This window comes from Dipodomys ordii, unplaced genomic scaffold, assembly GCF_000151885.1.
Source record: "Dipodomys ordii isolate 6190 unplaced genomic scaffold, Dord_2.0 Scaffold2, whole genome shotgun sequence".
NCBI classification, from domain to species: Eukaryota; Metazoa; Chordata; class Mammalia; order Rodentia; family Heteromyidae; genus Dipodomys; species Dipodomys ordii.
The window spans coordinates 9,612,361-9,638,767 of record NW_012267218.1 but is presented as its reverse complement, the minus strand read 5'-3'; the positions used below and the strand labels follow the sequence as shown (position 1 = coordinate 9,638,767).

The following is a 26,407-nucleotide window of genomic DNA, read 5'->3' as shown; positions in this document are numbered from 1 at the left end:
TAGGACTTGAACTTAGGCCTGGGTGCTCTCTCTGAGCTTTTTCACTGAAAGCTAGCGCTCTACCACTTTGAGCCAACGTGCCACTTCCAGTTTTCTGGTGTTAATTGGAGATGAGTCTCATGGACTTTTCCTGTCCAAGCTGGTTTCAAACGGGGATTCTCAGATCTCAGCCTCTTGAGTAGCTAGGATTATAGGCATGAGCCACTGGCACCTGGCCAGTATTCACTTTTTTCAGTCCAACTTTGTGTATGATGTTTTATTTGAAGTTATTCTTTCCCCTTTGACCTTATCCAAGGTTCCTGGACATCAATCTGTTTTTATGAATGAACCAAGACTATCAGACTTCAAGCAAGTTCTTTTGCGGGAGGGGATTCAAGCTGAATTTGTCGGAGGTGTTCTTGTGTGCAACAATCAAGTAGCAGTCCGTAGAGTAAGTTTTGTTTTTAGTAAGCGCTGAATTGAGCATGTTTCTGATATTTTCTCATTTTGGATTCTGTAATTCTTGATGGGCATTCTCACAAAGTACTTTATAGTCATATGACGACTTTTAAGGCTTATTAAGGTGAATGTCAAAATATTTTATATATATATATATATATATATATATATATATATATATATATATATAGTTTTAGGGAAAACTTATTACTTGAATTCTAACATTTATGTATCCATATGATTTACTGCCTGAATATTATGTCTGTAGTATGTGAGTCAGGATAACCCTTTCCTTACCAATCATAAGGTAGCCTAATATATTTTGGTTATTATGTCTGCTTGTTAATGAATAGAAAATGTGCTAAAGAACTGTTTTTAATTTGGTTTCTAGACGGAAACGGGACGCATTGGATTAGAAGGCTGCCTTTGTCAAGACTTTTATAGGATAAGAGACCTTTTATATGAACAGTATGCCATTGTGTAAAGGACATGATGTCAAGAAGTATCTGCTTGACCTTTCTAAGAAAAAAGGATTCCTATCTCATTCTATGCTTTTGCTGTTTTGTTTTGTAACACACAAAAAAAAATCTGCCTGAAAGACTGAACATGTATTAGATCTTGAAAAAATGTCAGTGGAGGACATGGTATGTAGCTCAGTGGTAGAGTGCTTGTCTAGCATGTACATAGTTGGATTTCATCCCCAGCACTGCAGAAAACAGAAAAATGTGAATAGAGACCATGTTGTCCCTACTTTATGTGCACTCTACCTTTTAACTTTCAGAGTGATGGAGGTCATAATAGGGCACAGCCCAAGGGTTAAAGATGATGGGTTCTAAATTTATAGATCCCTTACCCAAAGAAGGCTTTTACTTGAACGCAGCAGTGCACCTTAGCAAACCAGTTTCTGGCCTTAGAGAAACATGTCTGCATGTATTCTTGCAAACAAACTGTTTCTTAATATTTTCTGAAATGAAAAGGGAGAATTATTTAGAAAAGATGTGCTACAAGAAAATAAGGAAATAAGACAAACCAAATTGGTAGGACAGTTTTTTGAAGCTTGGGTATTTAAAGACAAAAACATATCATACAGGCTATGACTCCTCTTGTGAATCCTGATATGTGATTGTTTTCACATGGAGTGGTAAGCTCCTTGCCTGCATTTCCCAGTGACTTACTCCAGTGTGAGATACACACATTTTGTTAGGAATAAATTTTTATTTCTCCCATTTCTTATTTTGATAAGCTTTTTTGTTTTTTGTCAGCTGTGGGGCTTGAACTTGGGGCTTGGGCTCTGTCCCTGAGCTCTGTTTGCTCAAGCTAGCACTCTTCCACTTTGAGCCACAGCGACATTTCTACTTTTCTGGTGGTTCATTGGAGATAAGAGTCTCATGGACTTCCCTGCCTGTGCTGGCTTTGAATGGCAATCCTCAGATCTCAGCCTTCTAAGTAGCTAGACTTACAGGCATGAGCTACTGGTGCCTGGCTTTGAAGCGCTTTTGTTGTACAGTTTGAATTAGAACATCGTCTTTTGAATACATGTCATTCAGAAGAAAGCCTTTAGTCACACCCTATCAACTAGGTGACTGTATTTGAAATTGTTCAGTTTTGTATTTTTTAAGAAAGGATACTGAACTTAAGTTTTTATAATTAGAAACTATAAATATTAGGCTCGGTCTCTTCTAAGTTTCATGGTTGTATTTTGTACACATTACTACAAAAATTGTACTGAAATTGGATAAGGTTATCCTTTGCTGCCCCAGGAATACAAACTGAAGATAAGCCACTTTCATTGAACTAACTTAATGAAATCCATGTTGTCTTATTGTAATGTGTTGTTGATTTTCTAGAAAATAATCATGGAAGGTCTTGATTCTTCCTTCTTATGAATGGTAGAACTCTTCACTCTTAGCCTTGATAGGAGCATCAATCTTCTTATTTAACTGAGGTGAAACTATGTATATTTTAACCTTGAGATGTGACTTTAATATGTTATTTTTTCAAATGCTTTCACAACTTCCATTGTGGATTACAATGCTTATGCAAAGTTCACAGCCTTCTGATACTAAAACCAGATAAGCAAAACAGTGTTTCAGAAGATAAATATAAAGGGTATATTTTCTTCTTAGCACTGCAAAACTGTTTCTCTTTTCCTCTCCTTACTCTGTAGAGTGGCCTTATAATTCTATTTATAGTCCAGGAGGAAGGAAAGGCTGCAAGTGTTCCATGCATCAAAACATCTGGCTATACCTGTTACATTATAATACTACAGTGTTTAAAAAGCTATTTCTTGCCTAGCCTTTTTACTATTCTATGAACAAGAATTAAATTTTAGAGCACTACTTGAGCATGGCTGTGCTGAAAAAAAAAGTCATCAAGAAAGCAATACTTTCCTGTTTCTAGATGACAATGTTACTAAAATGCCTGAAAAGCTTTTTTGTAGCCTCAGGTACTTTAGAAAAATAGAAATTGAAAACAATAGTGAGATTAAATTATGAGCTCAGAGAAACATTGAGATGTTTAAAAGCAAGAATAAATATAAGATAGATTTTCAGCTTAGAAACAGAAATACTTTTGCTGAAAAGAAATCTTCGCCAGGTGTGGTGGTACATGCTGTTAATCCTGGCACAGATCCTAAGGCAAGAAGATGGCAAGTTAGAGGCCAGCCAGCCTGGGCTACATTGTGAGACTTTGTCTTAAAAAAGAAAAAGGAAGGACTCCTGTGTTGTTGCAGTGGGATTCCCGACGCAGTTATCATCACAGTTATTTTCCTGGTTTCATGGCCCTGTAGGTGACCTAAAACGGAAATGAGGAAATGAGCTTTCTAAAGGGGGCCATTCACTGTTTGTTTTTTTCAAATTGACGTACAATTTACATATCAAAATATTCATTATCTTAAAGTATGCAAATTATTGGTTTGGGGATATTCTTATTTGTGCAGCAGTGACTACTATGTAATTCCATAACTTTTTCATCATTCCAAAAGGAAACCTCATATACATTAGCAGGTACTTCCCATTTTTCCTAATTCCTAGCCCCTGTCAATCATTAAATCTTTCTGTGTCTACAGCTTTGTCTCTTCTGAACATTTCATAAAAATAAGAGTCATACCACATGTGCCCTTTTGTGTCTGACTTCTTTCACATAGCATGTGTTCAGGGTTTAGCAGCATGTTTTGGTATCATGTTTTAGTAATCATCCTTTTAGCATGTTTTCCATACAGTAGCCATGTATTAGTATCTTTTTTGAGACATAATATTGGTTTATAGCCTGTTTCAGCCTTCTGAGTGCTCAGCTGATAGATGTGCACCATGACACTTGATGTCCATGTCCTTTTTGTGGTTGACTTACATTCTATTACACCACTATACCATCTTTTGTTTATTCCTTCATTAGTTGATAGACATTGATTGTTCTCCATTATGGGGGGTGGGAGGTGCTATTAATGAAGAAAGCTCCTTTGACGTTAGTGTGCAAGATTTTTTTTTGGGGGGGGGTCCAGTTGTGGGGCCTGAACTCGGCCTGGGTGCTATCCCTCAGCTCTTCAGCTTAAGGCTAGCACTCTACCACTTGAGCCACAGCACCACTTCTGGATTTTTTCTTTTTTTTGCTTATGTGGTGCTGAGGAATCGAACTCAGGGCCTCATGCATGCAAGGCAAGCGCTCTACCACTGAGCCACCTTTCCAGCCCCTGTACAAGATGTTTTGTATGAATATGTACTTTCATTTTTCCCAGTTATATCTTAATAGAATTGCTGGATCATTTGGTGGCTCTGCTTACCGATTTGGGGACTGCCAGCTGTTTTCCAAAGTGGCTGTACCATTTCACATTGCCACCAGTACATGAGTGAAATGTGCACGGTCTCTGCATCTTTGCCCATACTTGCTATTCTCCATCTGGTCTATGTGAAGAGCAAGCTCCTTAAGGTTTTGATTTGTGTTTCCCTAATGAATCATCACAAGCATTTCATGTGCTTTTAGCTTTTTGGAGTCATGTCTGTTCAAATCTTTTGCCTATTTTTAAAATTAGTTTCTCTTTTCACTGTTATGTTAACAAGTTTTAAAGAAATACATCCTAGAGCCAGGCACTAGTGTCTCATACTTGTAATCCTAGTTATTCAAGAGGCTGAGATCTGGAGAATTGTGGTTTATAAAGCTAGCCTGTTCAAAAGAATTAACTACTCCCTTCTAGAATACCAGACTAGAGCCATGACTGAAATAGAGTGCCAGCTGGGAGCAAGCAAAGCCTAACAAACTCAAGGTGCTGAGCTCAAACCCCACTATCCATCCCACCCTCCAAAAAAAGTTCTGAGTACTAAACTCTAATATATATGATTTGCAAAAAGAAAAAAGAAAAAAAATCCGTTTTGCGGTTGGTAGTGTGCTTTGAAGCACAAAAGTGTAATTTTGGTGACATCCAATTTAATTTTCCCCCTTTTGGCTTCTTGTGCTATTGGCGTCATTTAGAAACCATTTCCTCATCTAAAATTACACAGCTAGGAACCTACATTTTTTTCCCTATGTATGATAATTTTAGATTTTAGGCCTTTACCCATTTTTGAATCTGCTTATCAGTTTCTGCAACTTTTTTTTTTTTTTTTGTCGGTTGTGGAGCTTGAACACTAGGCCTGGGCGCTGTCCCTGTGCTCTTCAGCTCAAGGCGAGTGCTCTACCACTTGAGCCACAGCGCCACTTCTGATAACAGGAGTTAGGAGCCTTAGGGACTTTCCTGCCTGGTTGGCTTTGAACCTTGATCCTCAGATCTTAGCCTCCTGAGTAGCTAGAATTACAGGCGTGAGCCACCAGCACCCGACTTGCAACAACAATTTTTAAAATGCACTCATTTTTAAAAGGAAAAAAAAATCAGTTGAAATATACCTCTTCAAATCTTAAAATGGGATGCTGTTTTACTATTAAATGAAGGAGCCTGAGGAACAAAAAGAATTTATCTGAACTGCACACGGCTGATGGCAGAGTTGGAGTTGGAACTAGCTTTATAGGAATGCAGTCCCTGGAGCCAAGTATGATGGCACATACCTGTAATTGTAGCACTCAGGAGGATTACAGGTTCAAGGCCAGCCTGGGCTATAATCAGGACTGGCCTGAGTTATGCCCAAATAGATTCTTTTATCCTGCTCTGTTGTTACTGTTCATTTTGCTTAGGAAGAATAATATGTCCTGGCAGCTGTTAGGACAATAGCATGCTGAGAAAGATTGATTTCCATTTTCCCTTGTGGCTAGTGAATGCGACAGATAGTAAATGTCACCTGTTCGTCATAAAGTTTTAGAATTTGTCTTTTAAAATACTGGTGAGGTCCGCTGACATGGAAGATGTACATGACACATTGAAACCCAGGAGCTGAGAAATGTGTTGAGAGACCTGTAGAACAGGCGTAGAATGAGGGTAGGGAAGTAGAAATGTGAGGGGAACTAGAGAACCTTCCTTTCCAGGAAAACAAAAGTTTAGGTTTATTTCCTCCTTGGTTCTTTGTGCTCACTCACCATGTCAATTGTGTTTATAGGAAAAATAATCAGTTAAACAGAACTTTGGCCTTTTCCTCCTTCAGTCCTCTCCCCCCTCCCTCTGGTTTTTACAGAGAGAACTTTTTTTTTTTTTTTAATGTTTTTCCTTCACTGCTTAGGACCATTTCATTTTAGCTCTGGAAGTTAAAATGTAATTCCCAAGGGCGTAACAGAAGTTTGAAGAGTTGTGTCACATGTTTTGTTTTATTTTGTGCTGCTACTTGAGCTGCTGGACTACTGGATGCTGTCCCTTAGCTTTTCACTCAGGGCTGGCTCTCTACCACTTGAGCCACAGCTTTTTGGTGGCTAATTAGAGATAAGGATCTTATGGATTTTTCTGCTTGGGATTTCTTAAAATGGTGATCCTCAGATCTCAGCCTGCTCAGGCGTGACCCACTGGCACCAGCTTGTGGGAAGCTACGTTGAGATATAGCAACATTCTGTTCTTTCTCAATTTTGGGGGGGTCAGTTTCTGGTCAGTCGTGGGGCTTGAATTCTGGGCCTGAGTGCTGTCCCTCAGCTCTTCAGCTCAATGGAAGCACTCTACCACATGAGCCACAGCGCCACTTCTGATTTTCTGATGGTTTATTGGAGATAAGAGTCTCACGGGCTTTCTTGCCTGGCTGGCTTTCAAAGGCGATCTTCCTGAATAGCGAGGCTTACAAATGTTAGCCACCAGTGCCTGGCTTCTTTCATTTTTTTTTTATCCTCAAATATTAGTATCCATAATTACTTTTATTGGAAACATTTATTGCAAATAGTGACTTTAATAATCACATCTAATTCTAACATCCACATTTGATTGACATCTACTGTAAGAGAATTTTATTTTCTCCCCATTTGTTTCTATCACTGTAGAACATGGATTCTTGCATGTCTGTCTGAAATCATGATTGATTTGGGAGCTCCTGTTCCAGCTTTGGCTGGCAGGAACTCTTTCAAGCGTCCCCAGGGTCTGGGAACATTTCCTTATAGTTCTAGCACCTCAAGGCATTTCAAGCTCATCTTCTGTTCTCCCTCTCCCAATTCTGAGACTAGCCATTTCTCTAAAGTCGTGGTTCATGGTAGTGAAGACCTATCTAAATATTAAAAACCTAGATTGGTGCTGTGCCAGCACTACCTCTGTCCTTCAACAGACAAATTATCCAGAAATGTGTTGCTTATCTATGTTTTCACACCCATTCATCAATATATTCTAAAAACCTTGAGTTCACTTTGACTTCACAGTATATTCTAGTTCCCACCCCCATTTGTGACTCCTTTAACCTACATTTAAGCCCCTATAGCCCTCGTATATTGGTGTGTTTGTTCATTCTGCTTCTGATACACCAGTTTCCTGGCCCTGGGCTGACTCCTCTGCCCAGGAGGAGACCAAGTCTCTTCCTTTCCCCAATATTTCAGCTCATCTGGTGGTACAAAACAGTCTCATAGACATGTGTGGCAGCGATGGTAAAGTCCATTTAAGTGCTCAGAGACTCCGCTTTGGAACTGTATAGTCTTTGGGTTTTGTGAAAATATTTTCTCCTGTTAATTTCAACTCTGTAGCTAAACCTGGCTTATGACATCCAGTAGGCATAGACAGAATATTGATTTCCATGGAAATGGAAAATGGAAATGAAGGGGAAATAGGTGATTGCCATCCAAGTCGTTCTTTAAGCTAGAACACTTTAGCACTTTGAGATCGTAAGGAAGTTCTACGGTTATTTTATAACTGTCCTCACGAAAAGAACTGTCAGTTCATCAGCTGGATCATCCACCCCCTTAACACTTAAATTTTAGGAGTGTCAGGACCCAGTTGACTCTATTGAGTGCTGAGTTGTTCTTTTATTAAACAGTCAGTTATTCTTCAATCTTAACAATTTAGAGTGGGAGGAATAATCTGCCCCTGGACAAATGCTTCCTCCGTGAGTGAGCTCCGTATGGAGTCCAATTACGTAACGAATGCAGGCAACCTGTATAAGCATTATGTGAACTTATTCCTACCTGGGAGAAAATGGATTCTTACGACCATCATTATTTCCATTTTACAGATTTGGCTCTCCTACTGGCAATAATTGCTCCGGTACCTCTTGACTAGTAGCTTGGAGTGTTTTCTGTGCATCAAATGCTGTGCTAAGAACTTGCCATGCATTGTCACCAGATCTGTGGCAGAGTGGACACAGTGCCATTGGTCTGCCAGTTCTCACACATAATGATATTAAGATGTGCAGGGGTTCTGAAGGGGTTGAAGAGTTCTTCAGTTTCCAGCAAGAAACCTATCTCTAGCTCCCTTTGGGACAAAGTGTACTGAGACACTCATCCTGGTGTCTCTGGCGACCAGGCAGCAGACTTGCCAGTCAGTCTTTTGGGACACTACTATGAGAATAAACCAGCTACAATTTGGGTTCCTCAACCTACAACTTCCTTGGTTTTTGTTAAATGCCAATTGTGTGGCCAATGAGATGGTATCTTGGGTGTCAGCCTCACCACATGTGGACACAGATGGAGAGAGATCTCCAGGAGGATTTTAAGGGGCTGTTACCAAAAGAGAGAAGAATGGATGCCAGGAGGCAGAACAAGCAAGATGATCTGGACATGCAGAAGCTAGGTGCAGGCTCTGGAGTCCAGGGCTACCAAGGCTAAGACTGTTCCTCTGGGCTGAGGAAGTGACCTTACAAGTTAGCCCTTCACAGATACGGGGATAGGGAGGGGGCACCATTCCAAGGCACCTGCAGTGCAGGGCACACAGCAGGTTCCTCCATACACATTCATGATTCAGTGCCAGCCCACAGGCTTCCCCCATGCATGGCATTATAGCTTCCAAGGCTACGCATCTCCTCTGTTTTCATGCTGGAGAAACTTTCTCTGATGGGGTCTAACTGGCTGTTTTGGTCACACAACTCATTCCTGGTGAATCAGTACTTTTACCATGTGTATTGAACCACCAGAAAGTACTTGGATGTTTATGCTTTTCACTCCTTTACAAGGATCCTCAAATAACTGGCCATGTATTACAATTTCCTCTAAGTAACAGTGGAATTCATACCCTATGCCCTAATGTAGGTCTAAGACATTTTTATCAGTAGATATTTTTTTTCCTCCAACAACTTAAAATGTAGCAAACTTTCTAGTTGAGCCAATGTGGTAATGGATTCATCTTCATGATACTAAATCATCATTTCTCATCCTTATTGCTGACAGAAAGCAGACTCCCCTTGGTCAAAAATAACAAAACCCACAGGCTGTATGAGAATCTTGGAATGTATTTATTCAGGACAGCTCACACGTAGGTTCTAAAAAAAACATCTAACAGTTTCCCACAAAATTTTCATGGGTAAGAGGGAGATGTGGGGGTTGGGGTAGGACTTGGTGGTACTTTCTAACCCTCTAAAGCTTTCCAAAAGCTGTGCATTGGTGAGTCTGCCCTCATTTTTTCTAGGCAGGTGCTATCCTGTGGAGCTACACTTCCAGACCTTTTTTTGCACTGGTTATTCTTGAGATTGGGTCCCCCTTCCAGCCTGGGCACACACCTGAACTGTGATCCTCCTATTTTTCACTTCCTACCATAGCTGGATGTCAGGTGTACACGACCTTGTCCGGCTTCTGTTACGATGGAGTCTTGTGAACTTTTTGGTCTAGGCTGGCCTGGAACAGCCCCCATCCCCAATCTCAGTGTCCCAAGGAGCTGGTGTTACAGCATGAGCCACCAGTGCCTGGCTTGCATCCATTTTAAAAAAATGAAGTGTTATCTTTCACAGGCTTACAGCTTGTATTGTGCCCTTAGAGAAAACCTTCCCATGTTTATAAACATCTTTTAATGATTACTAATACTTCAGCATATGGCTCTATCATTATTTATTCAGCTCTACCCAATGATTGGATAGCTTCCATTTTTGTTTTCTCTATAACTGGGAATTCAGGCATACATAGAGTCATGCGACATGGCAACACTGTTACTGTCAAATAATTGCAGATGGAGCAACTGCCATCTTTGAAGAGCATCCATAACTCTCTGCAGACCGAAGGAGAGTAAATCAGCTCTTGAAGGACCTGGAAGCCAGAGCAAATCGGACCCAAGGATGTTTGGGATGTGCAGGAGGACTCATTTTAGAGGGAGACTAACTTTCAATGAAGTGAGCTGACCCTGAGGGACACACCACTGTTCCCTCCCCCCACAGTGACCTGGCATACTGTGCTCAGCATGGACAGCTTATCTTCTTTGTTGAAGAAGAGGTAGGTCTTCAACATTTAACAGCTAAGTGAGAGCTGTGGGTGTATAGAGCAGAAACAGAGCACTTACCCAGCATGGGCGAGCACTACCTTAACCAACAACAAGCTAGGTGCTTGGGGGCAGGCCTGTAATCCCTACTACTTGGGAGGCTGAGGCAAGCTGCAGACCAACTCTGGCCAAGTTAGTGAGACCTGAACTCAAATCCAGAGAGGCTGAAGGTATATAGCCCAAGTAGTAGAATACTTGCTAGTCATGGCCCTAGATTTAAGCCCTAGTAATACACACACACACACACACAGAGCAACACACACAACACAATGCACACAAATCACTGTTTGCTTCCAGTGTTAGCTTCTTCTATGTGAATATCTATGTTTACCTTTCCTTCCGTGGCTTTAAAAGAAAAACAGATTATAAAGATCCCTCTCCCTCTCTAAGCTGGTGAATCTATAATAGTCAAACATGTTTCAAAAAAAAAAAAAAACATGTTTCATGGTGAGGCAAAGGAAGAGCTATGGTGACAATAAGAAAGTCACGCACAGGCTGGTGAGTCCTTCATTCCATGACTTTAGTTTTTCCTGCAACATAGGGCCAATATTAACACAGTTAGTGCCAGTGCTCTGAACTTATATTAGTAATTCTCTTTTGGTTTTGGCTGGTCATGGGGCCTGAATTCTGGGCCTGGGCACTGTCCCTCAGCTCTTCAGCTCAAGGCTAGTGCTCTACCACTTGAGCCACAGCGCCACTTCCAGCTTCTTCTGCTTATGTGGTGCTAAGGAAGCAAACCCAGGGCCTCATGCATGCAAGGCAAGCACTCTACCACTGAGCCACCTTCCCAGGCCTGAATTTCTATTAGTAATTCTACAGAAATCAGTGAAAGACAGCAAATAAATTGTAAGCCCTAACAATGGAGCACATTATGCCCTGTTTAATACACCAGCCCCAGTTAGTTGCAAGCCTAGAATGAGTAGGGCTATTTCTGAATGCTGTGCCTCACACATTTACCAAACATTTACTTTCATTTATTCCAACATCACACATCAGATTGAACAAGTTGTCCCCACCATATAGACAGCAAATAAAGATTCGGTCTCAGAATTTCACTGGGTGTCAGCCACTCAGAAATAAGAGCCATTGTCATGATATCAGCCCAGATTTCTGACCATCTCCAAAAGCACATGGGTGCCAGGATGGTTTGAAGACATCAAGGCAGGAGCTCAGATCGCAGACTTACTCTAATGTGGCAAAAAAGCTAGGCATGGTAGTGCATGCCTATAATCCCAACATTCCAGAGGTTGAGTCAGGAGGATTAAAAAAAAAAGTGACACTATGTAGGTTAGTGAGGGAAAGAAGATGTCAGTCCTATGGATTAACAAGGTGGATGTGCTGCCATGCACAGGACAAACACGCTTCCCATCTTTCAGAAAAGGAAATGGTGTTCTTCTGTCCATTGGATTGGAACTTGGGTTCTGTTTAGTTCCAGGGCTTGGACTTGGTTTCTTTAGCACCATTACAAAATGGAAACAGTGGGCACCTCTGGGCACCTTCCGGCTGGGGTTCCACCCTGGGCCCCGAGTGTTCCCCTGTTGTAAATGCACTCGAAGCAGGACGCTGTGCACTTGTCCCCCTGTGGGCCTGCACTGTAAATGCCTTGCTTGTTAGATGGATGTTGCAACCCAACGCAGATGCTGCAACCCACCGTGACCGGGGACAAGACAGTAACGAAGACCGGACTGTGGAATTGAAGTTTGAGGTGCCAGGGGACCTGGAGCTTTCTGCCAGCTTCAGGACCCAAGGTTCCATTGACCAAAGTTTTTCTTGTGTTTCGTATAGTGAAGCACATGTAGATAGTAAGGTCTGAGTATGCACACGGATAATATTTTGTGTACAAGTGGTAGATGACTACCTCAGTAAACAGCTTACAATTTGCATAAACTTTAGTCCACCCCCAGGCTCCCAGGCAGTTGAGGGGGGAATTAGTTCCCATCAAGGATAGATCTGAATTCCTGCTAGGCCAGGACTGACTAATTCCGGGAAACTCTGAGCAGTTTGAGAGGTTGCTGGGAGAAGGCATTCCAAACTCTCAATCTTTTGAGGTCTCATAGCTCTGCTTTTTGAGCTTTCACTTTTGAGTCTTAAACTGCAGTCCTCTCAATCTTTGCCTCCCTAGTAGCTAAGATTAGAGGTATGAGCCATAGCACTTAGTTCTCATTGCCTTTTTAAAACTTGGGATAGTTTCTGATATTAAATATGGGTTCAGGTGAGATGTTTTAAGAACACACACACTTGGTTTGACAGTAGTATTTTGGGTCCTCTGCTTGGCCACCCAAAACATCTGACATGTGCCAAAGAGAACACTGGAGATATGAAAGGCTTAGTACTACATCACCACTTCTTGGCTAAGACTCTGGTCCTGTCTAACTCTCAGCTTAGTTATTAAAGAGACCTGGGGTTGGAGATTAGTTAGAATAATTCACCAGGTTTTCTGTACCTTATGGTTCTGTCATCCGAGTCATATATGCAGAGGACATGTCACTCTGTGGTTAGATCCAAGACATCACGGGAGTGGGAAGTAGAGGGAATAGTAAAGGGAAGGCCTTTCGGAGTCTGTGCAGCTGCTATTCTCTATACAGCCCTCCTCTTCTGCATCACCACTGTCTCCCAGTGGATAGAAACAAACACTGCCTTAATTCAGCCCACGTTCCCAGCCAATGGGAAAACTGTACACATAATTGTATCCACTGTTCCCCTGTTGGATGGGTTTACTATGGACCTCTCAACCAGGCCCGAGGAATCTTTGCTTTCTATACATACTGACCCTTGGAGGTATTTTCACATCAAAACTGGATTTCCTCCATAATAAATTGGTTCTATTTGTAGTTTTCAACAGTGGTAACCCTAAAGGCTTCAACTTAATATCTACTCTTAAAATATGGTACTTAGTTAGAGTTATTAAAAATTCACCATTCAACATATTTTTTTCTTCAAAATTCATGTAGGGCTCCAGAAAACATCCATTTCCCTCTCAACTCTTTCTTCTGCAAAATGAGATCTTCCTTCGAAGTAAAAGAATTTCTATAAAGAGCGATACATGCAATAAATCATTAATGCCCAGGATAATCCAATTCTCTATTCTCTGCCAGAAGTGGGAAATAGAATTCAAAGAAGACACATACAAATTCAAAGGAAGGAAATACACTATTTCCACAAGAGCTATCTCTTTCCAGAAAGAATGAGAAAGTGCAAAACAGCAGCCAAGCAATGAAAGGACACCCTTGGAAGAAATTTTTTTTTTTAAAAAAAGGGCATTCCATAAAGAGACCAAATGGCACGTCCATGAACAATTCCAAGGCGAGTGCAGAGCCCAGGTAACACTTAACAGAATTGCACCCATCTGCTGCCAGATATCCAAGGCATCTAGAAGAATCTGCAGAGAAAATTTAGAAATAGAGGCAAATAATACCTGTCATCCACTATGCCTTCTCGTTAACCCTCGAGTCACCCCAAAGTAGGACTACAACCAGTCTCAGCCACCTAGTGCAAACTGACCCCCTGCAGCATACTGGGCTCCCAGGGAGGGACAAAAAATGATGCCCAGTGTTGGCTTTGACTAGTTCTATGTTTAAGAACTTGACCACACGGCTGGATGTGCTGCTCAGTGGCGGAGCACTAGTCTAACATGGGTATGAGGCTCTGGCTTTGACACCCCAGCATTAGGGAAAAAAAACCCAGAAAGACAGAGAGGCCTCTTTTGCAGATCAGAATGGAGCCAGTCAAGTAGATGCCCAAGAGCAGAGGGATAGAGAGACAGGGAAATGCGGAGAGCTACGCAGTGCCCCCTGCTGGCCTAGAAGCTAAGGCCGAATGAAGGCTGGCCCTGTGGATCTTTGCCTCCTGGACAATCTCCAGGAAACACAGGAGGCTTGAGCACAGGCTTACCTTGGACTTGAGACTGTTCTCACTAAGCACAGTAGCCAGCTGGGGTGTAAGCAAGCTCTCTACCACCGGAAGTCACCTTTTGTGACAAAGACAGGCTCTCTTCAGACCAAAACACGAACTCTAGGCTTATCATTCTCTTCCCACAGGGACTCGTTGGCATTGCAGCTCTAAGTATAAAACAATTTCCCATTTTTTCAAAGAAAAGATTTTACATACCCTCAAAAATTCATGTTTTGGGTCAACTTAAATATATAAACTTTCAGGGGAAAAGTAATCAAGTGTTTCTCATTTAATTTTAATGTAAAAAATGTAGATCTAAATGCTATGTGTTCTATAATGGGCTATTCTCTTCTCTTTTATGCTTCTCAGAGCAATGTCAAATCCTACTCGAAGCCAGGCCATGGTGGTCAACACCTGTAATCTTAGCTACTCAGGAGTAGCTGAGAGCTGAGGATCATGGTTTGAAGCCAGCTCCAGCAGAAACTGGAGTAGCTCCAGCTACTCAGAGACTCTTATCTCTGAGTAACCAGCAAAAAGCCAGAAGTGGGGGTGTGGCTCAAGTGGTAAAGTGACAGGCATGATAGAAAAAAGCCAAGAAAGAATACACACACACACACACACACACACACACACACAGCTCTGTTGGTGGTTTGCTCATGCCAGCATCTTTGTTGTGGTTCCTTGGAGTCCTCTAACAGTGCCGCTGAGGCACCTGATGGTTTCTGACCAGACAAGCCAGGGAGTCTGTGGCTCATACATCCTGCCCCCTCTTGGGGTACACCACTCTGGCTTTGAAGGCAGAATGGAGATGGGGTAAACAGGGTCTATTCAGAGACACTCCGGACAAAGGCCTGCACTGGTGTAGGGGCCATTCTGACTACCATGAAGCATTATTGGGGACTGTCAACCCATTAATTTAGAAACAAAATATCAGATAAGGTTAATGGGTATAGTGCCTCATGCCTGTAATCTGAGCAATGGGGAGGCAGAGGCAGAAGTATAAGAGTTCAAGGCCCCAGCCCTGGGCTACAAGATGAGACCCTTGTCTAAAACAAACAAACAATCATGCCACCTCCCAGTTTCTCCATCTGAAAATTGTAAGTATGAAATGAGGTTAAAAGTTTAAAAAAAATCAATGTCTAATGAGTGAGTAGTCATTAGGTACCATCTTATTCAAGTTATGAAAGAAGTTAAAGTTCTTGACAGTATGGTGTGGACTGGCATTACCAGGCACATCTTGCAGGTAGAGAGAGGGAGGTGCAAGGAAATGGCTACCCACCCCATGTCCTAGGGGGTCCCACTGCTCCTGCCTGCCTCTTTCTCTGTCCATCCTTCCTAAGTGCCCTGTGTGGCCAGGGGTTGTTCTCAGCGCAAGGTGGTACCATCCCTTTGCACATGGGAGCTGCTGTCACCCTGGCTGGAGGACTGCCCTAATCCTGCTCTCTCCTGCACTAATTCCCTGCAAATAATCTCCCAGGCTGGCCTTAGCCTACTTCCCGCAGGCTGGAAGGCACACGAGGTAAGCCAGTGGCTTAACAACGGCATGGGAGATGAGGACCCACCGCTTGGCACTAGTACACACTGCCTGGAAGGGTGGGAGCTGCAACTGGTGTTCCACACGCCAGGAGCGGAGGCTCTGCCAGGCTGTGTGTGTCCCAGGCCACACAACCAGGAGACTTGAGTTCTGGCGCTCCAGTCTGTACAGCATTAATTTTGCACAAGATCTGCTCCTGCCTCAGCTCAAGCCCGCTCTCTGCCTTCCTGGGGATGTGAGCGGGAGCCAGGCTTGCTGCAGCCACACAGGATGTTGGTGCATCTTTTCCTGGAAATGACAGGCAAAGCAGGTCTGCTCCTCTCCACCACCACAGAGCCACTTGGAACAGGCAGCGCCTGGTGCCTGCCTGTGCTGGTTGCTGCTCTCAAGGGCCGACTGAACAGCTGATTTGATTTGTCTAAAGCTTGAAGCGCTGTCTTTTATTCCACAAACTCCAACCAAACTCACAAGTATTAGCTCTCCCATCAGCCCCAGTTCCTGAGTTGATAGATGGGGAAAATGAGTCATAGAGCCATTGCCAAAATCACACAGCATGTTGGCAGGATTTTTTACCCATATACCCTCCAGGGCTGATCCATCCCCCTACCAAAGATGCCCGTCAGAACATCAATACCTAAAGTACAAGGCAGAAAGACAACGATACCCAAAACCTAGTACTGAATTAATATGCAGTTAACAGTAGTTACTGTCATTTATGTATGTGTTCTCTTGTCTGTTCAGGTCTGCACATATGAAAATGGGGCCCCTTCAGAACTGGAACTTCAAGTGTCCCCTCCGTACTTACAGATGCAGGACTTACAATGTAGCTGAGACTCAGCACCTGTTCCATGGAAAAAGTGGTCATCCATCTTTGCTAATTCTCCCATTGAGCCACCTTCCCAGCCCAAGTCATGAGACTCTCATCTCCAATAAACCACTAGAAAATGGCAAGTGACACTGTGGCTCAAGCGGTAGAGCACTGGCCTTGAGCTGAAGAGCTTAGGGACAGTGCCCAGGCCCAGAGTTCAAGCCCCAAGACTGGCCACAAAAAAAAAAAAGGTTGACATGGCTGGGAACTTCCTTCTCCATCCCCCTTTGTGATGAAGTGTGGCCAGTGCTCTCATCCTCATCTGTGAGGCCGGTGAGAGGAGACACACTGTGGCATCTTCTGGGTCAGGTTTTCTCCTGACACCAGGAGATTCACATGCAGGACTCTTCTCCTCCAGCTGGGTGGTGTTATGCCAATATGTGACAGCTGTGCGCATATCTATCATTTACAGCACGACTCAACTTCCCCAGGAGTGGCTGAAGATACAGAGCATCGTTAAGGAGTAGGACCACTAGAAGGGAGGGGGGTAACCATGGGTGATGGAGGTGGTGAACACCATCCCAGGACATTCCATACATGTTTCAAAATGTCACCATGAAACCCACTATTATGTACAATTCATAGACACAGATTAGTCACCCTAGGCAGAAAAAAAATCCCTAAGACTCATTTCTAGCCAGCAAAAAGCTGGAAATGGAAGTGTGGCTCAACTGGTAGAGCTCTAGCCTTGAGCAAAAAAAAAAAAGCTTGAGAGCATGAGTCTCTACTCAGGAGGCTGAGATCTGAGCAATTCAAAATCAGCACAGGCAGAAAAAAGCATGTGAGACTCTTAGCTTCAATTAGTCAGCAAAAAGGCAGAAATGGATTTGTGGCTCAAATGATAGAGTGCCAGCCATGAGCAGAAAAAGGTAAAGGACAGTGCCTAGGCCCTGAATGCAAGCCCCAGCACACACACACACACACACACACACACACACACACACACACACACACACACACACACACACACCAAGCAAAAACAGCCTATATATCTTCCCATTCCTCCACACCTTTAAATCATATTCCCCCTGCCTTAATTCTGCACCTGCTGCTAGAGTCCAGGTCTCTAACCTGGGGAAGGAATACTGTCTCTCCCTACTTGCGGGGTGTGGCCTAAACATCACCCACAATAGGTGAAGGATAGAAAGGAGGGACACTTGCAGAATAAGAGGGTGTCAGGACCAGATTGAGCTGAGAGGAACATTTGCTAAAGATAGCATGCCCAGGGTGTGTGGGGGTGTGAGCCAGGAAACCGCCAAGCTCACCAATGGGAAGCCAAATCCAACACCAGAAAGTCCACCAAGTCCAAGAGGCCAGGAGAGGCTGGGGACCCAGCACAAACCTTGAGGGCCTTGGCCCATTTCTGCTGAGGGTCAGAGCAAGGCCATAGTCAGAGCGATTGCCCTGGGCCACCTCACTGCCAACACTTCCCACACAAAGGTAGGAACACTGGCTCAAACAGACTCCAGCAAAGCTCAGTCTTGGCTGTAGCTTTACTATATCTGGGCGAGTGCAGATCCAAGAAGGGCTATGGGAGGTTTGGGGCTGGAGGAACTTGGTTTTGCCTCTACTTGGTTTTGCCCAATCAGGTTAGAGAATCTTTCAGGTCTCCCTGGGCCTGGCCTCATATGAGTGAGAGCTGCAGGCCCAGGTGGGGTGGGAAGGAGAGGGGTGCTCTGTGGGGACACTCAGGAGCCAGTGAGGACCACTGACCAGCCTGGGCAGGGCCCGTCACTGCGTAGATGCACAGTAAGCACACCATCCAAATGCACCCGTGAACGAGTAGATGTCTAATGTAGACCAGCATTCTACTGACATATCCAGGATCAAAGAAGACAGTTAGACTCCAGGGGAAACAGACAATTGACAGACCCTGCAGCATTCTCTGGCACAGGAAGAAGACCCCGTATCAACAGAGGTGCAGAGAGAGAGGGATATGGCTAGAAGTCAAGGAATGCTGCCACCACCAGAAAACAAGGAAGAGGTGACAACAAGTTGCACACAGAGTCTCACAGGAAGCAAAGCCCTGCTCATACCTTGACTTTGACCTCTGACTACCAGAACCAGGAGAGGACAATTTTCTGTTGTGTAGCTATTCAGTGATACTATGTTACAACAGTCCCAGGAAACTAGAAGGCTTAGCTCTCTGTGTTCTCTGGGTGATGGAGGTGTCTGAGGCTCTGAGCTGACTCTTGGTACATAGTGCTGGTGTCTGACTTGAGTTCTTTTCCCCAGTCTCGTGATAATTCCATATTGATCAAGGAGACTGATCACTTGCTTAGGCAGGACTGGTCCTCCCCTATTGGTCAGGACCTTGGCTTGTTAGGGACAACCAGTGTAAATGGCTGGCCGGCTGACTACCATCATTCCTTGAAATATCACAAGGCCATGATCGGGCGGGGGTCAGAGGGTGTCTCCAAGGAGAATGAATGGAGCACGGGCCAGGTATAGAGCTGGCATTCAGTAACATCTTATGAGTGCACTTTTCAAGGCTTGTATATTTGTTGGTGCAGTGGGTTGAATGAGCCTTCCAAAAAGATATTTCCATGCCAAAATCCCAGGAACTTCACATAGGACCTTATTTGGACAAGAGGTCTTTGCAGATAGAAGCAAGGATCTAGAGATGGGATCATCCTGATGGGTACTAAAGGCAAGTGATAGCATCATTAGACGAGATAGGAGGGGAGATGGCATCGACAGAGAGGTCCACAAGAAGATAGGAGCAGAGACTGGACTGATGTGGACACAAGCCAAGGAATACCAGGAACCCCGGAAACTGGAAGGCCCAGGAAGGATACTCTCCTAGAGCCTTCCGAGGGAGCCAGGTTTGCTGACACCTTGACTTCAACTTCTAGAACCATGACAGAATCGACTCTGTTGTTTTAAGTCATACAATGTGTGGTCATCTGTTCTGGCAGGCACAAGATGGTGGCTGGTAAACCATCAATGGCTGATATTAGAGAACTGGTAACCTTACCTATAGTAAAAGCCAACTCAATGGTAACAGCAAAGCCTAAGTGAGCCTGGGCTGGGCTCTGGACAGTGAGTTAGGCCTCTTGAAACTCAAGGAGAGAACAAACCCAGAAGAAAGCAAGGCTATTCACTAGGACTGCTGCTTGTCATCCTTTTGGTCTGACTTTAGTTAATCCTATGTTGTCATTTGTTTGGATCCTAGCTAGCATCCTGGATGAAGACTGAAAACTTCTGTGAAGGGAATGGCCCAGTTATGGACAGATGTCTGGGGGACACACTCTCCCTCCAGGGCAGCCCTTTGGCCTTCCTGGGTTGTCCTCAGCCCCAAGAGGACTATTCACTCAATTTCCTGGACAGCTGGCTTGATGTGGGTGGCTGAGGGTAGGTTGTTACTTCTCTGCTGAGCAATCCCCCCAGACAGCAGGCCCCCACATGGCATGACATTTGTGAACAGGACAGTTCCTGCTAGGGCCAGGCCTTCCTGCCAACTGGCCTCACCAACCCGCACTGCCCAGGGCAAAACATGAGTTTCCGCCTCAGCCTTCTTCACTCACGTCTGCTTTGTTGGATGGAGGATCCTTCTGACCACATGAAAAGACAAACATGAGATGAAGAAGAAAATGAGGAGGTTGACTCAGTCTAGAAAAGAGAAGACCGTGGGGGAGCAGTGGAGGGCGGGGCGGAACGCAGCGTCTCCTATGGAAAAAGTCCTCTTGCTATGGAGGAGATGGACTTGGCTCTTCCTAGCAGGTTTCTGACTCAGGAGGGTCAATGGAACAAGCAAAGACACAATTAACTGTCGGAATGTAATGACTGACCCTATTTCTATGGGAACCACCAGAGCTCAAAGTCTGGGCCAAAGGAGCCAGCCTGGGGATTTCTAAAACTTTGCTGTGTGAGCAAACTCAATGAGTGCCATTACCAGCCCTTGGGTCAGTCATCCTGCTGGCCAGGGGTCCAGCAAGCGCTCCCCAATGAGGCCTTGATTAGTCCACTGGGACTAATCAAGATGTTGTTGGGGTAGCACACAGAGCCCCCAGGCCCTCATCTTTATGTATCCAGAACAGCTCTGTGGCACCCTTGGCTGCTCTCTACTCAAAGATTCTTGTCTGGTACTGGGCGTTTTTCACCCATGCACCAGGCAAGCCAGTATGTTGATACAATCCTAGGGCCATGTTGGGTCAGCTATGAGAAGCTAAGCTGAGATAAGCTGAGAGAGAGAGAGACAGACAGACAGACAGACAGACAGACAGACAGACAGACAGAGACAGAGACAGACAGAGAGACATTCTGTGAAGATTCATGCATCTTCTGAGAAACAGGGAAACTGTTTTCACTAGGTATCTAAGAAAGAGAACAGCCCTGCCCCTACACCCCCACGACCCCCTCCCCTTTCCTTCTGCTGTTAACTGTCCAGGTAACTTACCACCTGCCAGGACCTCTCCTTTCTGCTATTCCAACAGGCTTGCCAGACTGAGTCAACAGAATCCAAGATGCTCCATCAGATATGGACATACTTACATGAATTTTATCTGGTAACTCCATATCCCTGAAAGGCACACTCAGTTTTACAGATGAGAAATGGAACAATTGAGTAACGTTTGCAGGTTCACACCAATGCTGGGTACAGGGCAAGGCTGTGACTCACTCAGCCCCCCAAACTTGTCCCTTAGTCCCCTCTGTTTAGGATTCCTTGTCTCTTGACACTAAGTTGGGCTGGGTCTCTAAGGAGCAAGCTGCCACTTATTTTATCTGTGGTCAGGGAAGTAGAACACTGTGTATGGATGTTTGGTTCTTGCCTGGGAAACCTTGAAAACAAGAGAGATGGTTTTGAGAGCTGCCTTTGTGGAGGAAAAAAGAAGAATTGCTTCTCTGTGAGGAGCAGAGTTGGTCCTGGCAAAGGATGGGTGACATTTTCCGTGGATTGGTCATGATAAGTGACTATTTGCCCTACTTTGCCTGGGGTTCATTCGAGTTCAAACTCTGAGTCTCCTCAGGTTCAGGCTTTCATTTGATTATATTAATAATTTCAATACGAAGTCTTTGGCTGGATTTGGTAGAGCGTCGCTTAGTACCAGGGTCTTGTCTACTTGTGGGCAATGCATGTTTCTTAGTTGATTTTTTTCCAGTCGTGGGGCTTGAATTCTGGGCCTGGGCTCTGTTCTTCAGCTCTTCAGCTCAAGGCTAACACTCTACCACTTGAGCCATAACACCACTTTTGGCTTTTTCTGTTTATGTGGTGCTGAGGAATTGAACCCAGGGCCTCATGCATGCAAGGCAAGCACTCTCTCACTGAGCCACCTTCCCAGCCCTCTTAGTTGATTTTTTTTGGTGCCATAAGAAAATCTATGAGACCAGGTCATTCATAAGGAATACAAGTTCATTGGATCATGGTTCTGAAGGCTGGGCAGCCAAGAGCATGGCAGCACTGGCTCAGCACCTAGTAAGGGCAGCAGGGTGACATGGGAGAGGACATGGTACAGCGAGACAGATGAGCAGGACCCCAACCACTAAGACCTTACCTAATGCTCATTTCCTTCTGAAGGCCCCACCTCCAGATAACATTCATGAGTGAACTTGGGGATTATGTTTTCAGCACTTGAGCTTCTGAGTGGCACATTCAAACCATAACAACATATGAACACTTTACTTGTGATTAAATCCAGACATTTCCTAGCAAGATTTTTCTGTCCTCATTGCATAAATTAACACCTCTTTGTGTGTATGTGTGTGTGTGTGTGTGTGTGTGTGTGTGTGTGCCAGTCTTGGGGCTTGAATTCAGGACCTGGGTACTATTCCTGAGCTTTTTTGCACAAAGGCCAACACCTTACCACTTGAGTCATAACTCCATTTTGGGCTTCTTGATGGTTAGTTGAAGACAGATAAGATCTCATGGACTTTCCTGCCTGAGCTAGCTTTGAACCATGATCTTCACATCTCAGCTGCCTGAGTTGCTAGGATTATGGGCATGAATCACCAGTACCCAGTTTCAACACCTCTTTCAAGGACTGCATGCAGGGTGCTCGTGAGTAGAGTACTACATCATGAGGGAGTATAGAAAGCTAAGTCCTGTCTGTGGGAGAAGGACAAAGTATTGGATTTGATGTGCAGATCCTGTAGGCACTTGAAATACCAGCCTTGGTACCAGTGGTTTTACCAGAAACCTATATTCTGGGCCGCAAAATGGCTTACAGCCCCTAGACTTGCTGACTGATGGTGTCTTCAGGAAATGTGGGAACCACAGATAATGTATGTGGGAAACAGAGGCAGAGCGTTCCTACCTGGTCATGTAGGGAGGAGTCAGTGTGCTCTTGGTTACAGAGCTCTAGCCATTAATCATATGGGGAAACTCTCTCTGTGTCACTATATTGCTTGGGAAGGTGTTGACGTTTTGCAGTAAATCTTCTCTTTCCTTAGTTATTCTATTCTTTGGTAATGTGTTCACATTTTTTTTTCAGGAAATTACATTTTCCAGCCACAATGAACTCAAAAACATTTGTGTGCAGAGTTAATGGAAACCAAAGTTACATTTCTGTATTTCAAGAAAGCCTACATGGGATGCATACCTTGAACAAGATATGGATGTTCACCAGTGTACCACGGGGGGCTGGAGTCACTGAGCACATGAAAACCAGAGGACTCAAAGCGGCCAAAGAAGCCGTGGCACATATGGAAAGATGGAGGGGACTGGTCTCAGGACATGTGCCTAAAGAGGAGGGATTCAATGGAGGACCTTCCCACACCACATCGGGCAGGGTACTGTGACCTTTTGGGCATCTGAAATGATTGCTCTTTAAAACAAATCTTGCTCATTTGGGGGCAGAGGAGCTGAAGAGAACTTTCTCCAAAGATGTTCCACTCCACTTTTTGGAAAGGGTAAATCAAAACCACAGTCGCAGTGAACTACACACACACACACACACACACACACACACACACACACACACACACACACACACACACACACACGATGGCTTCCAGCAAGAAACCAGCACCATGGGAGTTGAGGGCATGTGGAAAAGGCAGAACCCTGTGTCTTGCTGGGGAAATATAAAATGCGCGGTCAAGGTAGAAAATGGTATGCCAGTTAAATAGAAAATGAACACAATCCCCATCTTGGGGTACAGATCCCAAAGAACTGAATCAGAAACTCAGACATGATAACCCATGTCACTGAAGCATCTTCACAAAAGACAAAAGAAAAAGTGCCACCAATGGATACATGGATAAACCAAATAGTGTCTCCACATTCAATGGAATATTATTTAGCCTTTAAAAAGGAAGAAATGCTGGGTGCTGGTGGCTCACACCTGTAATCCTAGCTACTCAGGAGGCTGAGATCTGAGAATTGTGATCGCAGTTTGAAGCCAGTCTGAGCAGGAAAGTCTGGGAGACTTATCTTGAATGAATCACAGAAAAAGCTGAAAGGGGCCCTGTGGCTCAAGCGGTAGAGTGCTAGCCTGGAGCAAAAAGGAGTGCAGGGGCAGTGTGGGGCCCAGAGTTCGAGCCCTAGGACTGGCAAAAAAAAAGGAGGAAAGTCAGGCACATGCTGTGGGCTGAGTGAACTCTAAAGACAATTCACTCAGTGCAATTTGAGTGAGTCCCACAGTAACAGCGCTGGCACAATTCCACTTCTAGGAGGTAACTAGAGTACTTGCGTTCAGAGAGAAGGAAAATAGGATAATGGTTATCAGAAGCTGGGGGGAGGGATATCTAGGGAGTTATTAATAGGTACAGAGTTGCAGTTTAGGGGATTAAAAGTTATACTCCCCCCAATAAAACGTGTTTGGAACTAGATAGTAGTAAAGCACTTGGGTTGCATTACATGCCATAAACATATACAATATTTTTTTTTGCAGTGTTGGACACTGAACCCATGACCTTGGGTACACCAAGGACGTCTTTACCACTAAGCTACATCCCCAGCCCTGAACAATTACCATGTGCCAATTGTGATAATAATGATGTTGATGATGATAAAAATAGTTTAAATGATAAATTGATGTTATATATATTTTGCCATAATAGGAAAATTATTCTTGCTCATTTTTGGTTCCAAGTTTCCTTGTTTCCTTGCACATGCACGGCATGAAGTTGGTAATGCCTCTGTGTGGGCTCTCCTGGCAGAACAAGCTCGCAGACAGCAGCCGGTGCCAATTTGATAGCAGTACCATCTGATGTGCCAAGTGCGCGATCAGTTAACTCTAATGAGAATCTGCTCCCCCCCCCCCCCCCCCCCCCCCCCGCCCGACTCCAACCAATTCATGGAATCAAAATAAAGCTTCAGGGAGCATACTATGCCAAAGATGGAACTTCCAAAATGAATGTAAACACAATCACAAGTGTAGTTAAAATGTCTGGCATTGAACACAACCTTGCCTTCGTGGCCTCATTACAAATGCATGTTTGGGTGACACATAACTTCATGATCAACAACAACAACAAAACCACAACTCAACAACAATAGTGATGTTTTTCCTAATTTAACAATCAGGCAGCCATGCTCCTGGAACTGGGTGTGAAGAACATGTAATTTCCTCTTCACTCATAACAGCTGTGATAGTCCAACATACTAAAAGAGAAGGTACAGTTGTTAAGTGTTCTAAATATTTTTATATACACTCAGTAACTGTGATAAAGCCGGAATCATATTTAACAACAACAAAAAACTTCCTTTTGCTTCCTTTGATGTAAGTAATTAATTGGAGTTTAGAAATGTTTGAGCTTTTGCAGGAATAAAAAAAAAAAAAACCTGGCTTGGTTTCAGAACGCCCCTTCCCCCCCTCCCCCCCTTGCACCGAGGATTCCAAAACTTGAGGCTTTGTCTCTTGCACAACATGGTGAAGCATTTGTGGCTAATCTGCGCATGTACACCCGGAGACCTTACAGCTTCTCTAGATTTCCTATACTGTGAATGTCATCATACTGTAGTTGTGGTACTAGAGGGAAGATGTTTGCACATGTTTAGGACAGATGCGATTCTTCTGTCAAGTATTTTCAGTGTGCAGTTAGTTGAATCCTTGGATATGGAACCTGTAGATCTAGAGAACTCCCTCGGCCCGTCAGTGCAAGTATTAGGATGGTCACAGAAGTTTGTCTTCTGTTTTGATTAGATAATAATTTGGAAATACTGCATCAAACTACCACTCAAGGAATGGAATGCTAAAATGAAACTTGAGCTTTAAAAACACTTAGCAAATTGTAAGAATGAAAAACAGTGTTCGGGCTGGGATGGAACTCAGGGGTGGAGAGCTTGCCTAGCCAGCCTGAGGCAGCGGGTTTGATACTCAGCACTACAGAATAAAGAAAGAAGAGGGAGGAAGGAAAGAGGAAGGAAGATAATAAAGGGGAGAGGGAGGAAGGAAGGAATTAAGGAAGGAAGGAAAGAAGGAAGGAAGGAAGGAAGGAGGAAAGAAAGGAGGAAGGGAAGGAAGGAGGGAGAGAAGGAGGGAGGGAGAGAGGGAAAGCTTGTACACGGGAAGTCGTGATGACTTACCATCAAAAAGAACAAGGAAGAAATTGACAAAACTCAAGCACAAGAGTATCCACAATACATTCTGTAACTGCGCTTTTGGAAATTTTAACTTGCTGGAAAAATATTTGGATAATTGTATAAATTTGTATTCTTTCTAAGAATAGAATAAAACTAAGAAACTCTAGTAGATGGGTGTCCAGGACCTGTGATACATACACCTAATACAATGTACTGAGGTTTGAACTCCAGCTCACCACTGGAGTCACACCCTTCGAATTTTTTTGCCAAGGTCAACCTTTGAACTTTGATCCTCTTATCTATCCTATCTATCTGTGTAGCTGTGAGTTATGTGTCCCACTATGCCAAGCTATGGGTTGAGATGGGATCTTGCTAACTCTTTACCTGCACTGGCCTTTGACAATGATTCTCACAATCTGCCTCCTGAGTAGC

At 43.9% G+C, this 26,407-nt stretch overlaps 1 protein-coding gene across 3 annotated transcripts in view; it reads left to right on the top strand.

Annotated features, from left to right (window-relative positions):
- The window catches only part of Cpsf2 (cleavage and polyadenylation specific factor 2, 100kDa), a 31,889-nt gene extending 30,225 nt beyond the window's left edge, over positions 1 to 1,664 (top strand). For all 3 annotated transcript variants that reach the window (XM_013016606.1, XM_013016600.1, XM_013016612.1), the window contains exons 15-16: positions 296 to 430; positions 830 to 1,664. In XM_013016606.1, coding sequence (XP_012872060.1) covers positions 296 to 430; positions 830 to 922 — 228 coding nt within the window. In that variant the 3' untranslated portion in view covers positions 923 to 1,664. The remainder of the gene's footprint in view (positions 1 to 295; positions 431 to 829) is intronic.
- Positions 1,665 to 26,407: the final 24,743 nt, after the last annotated feature.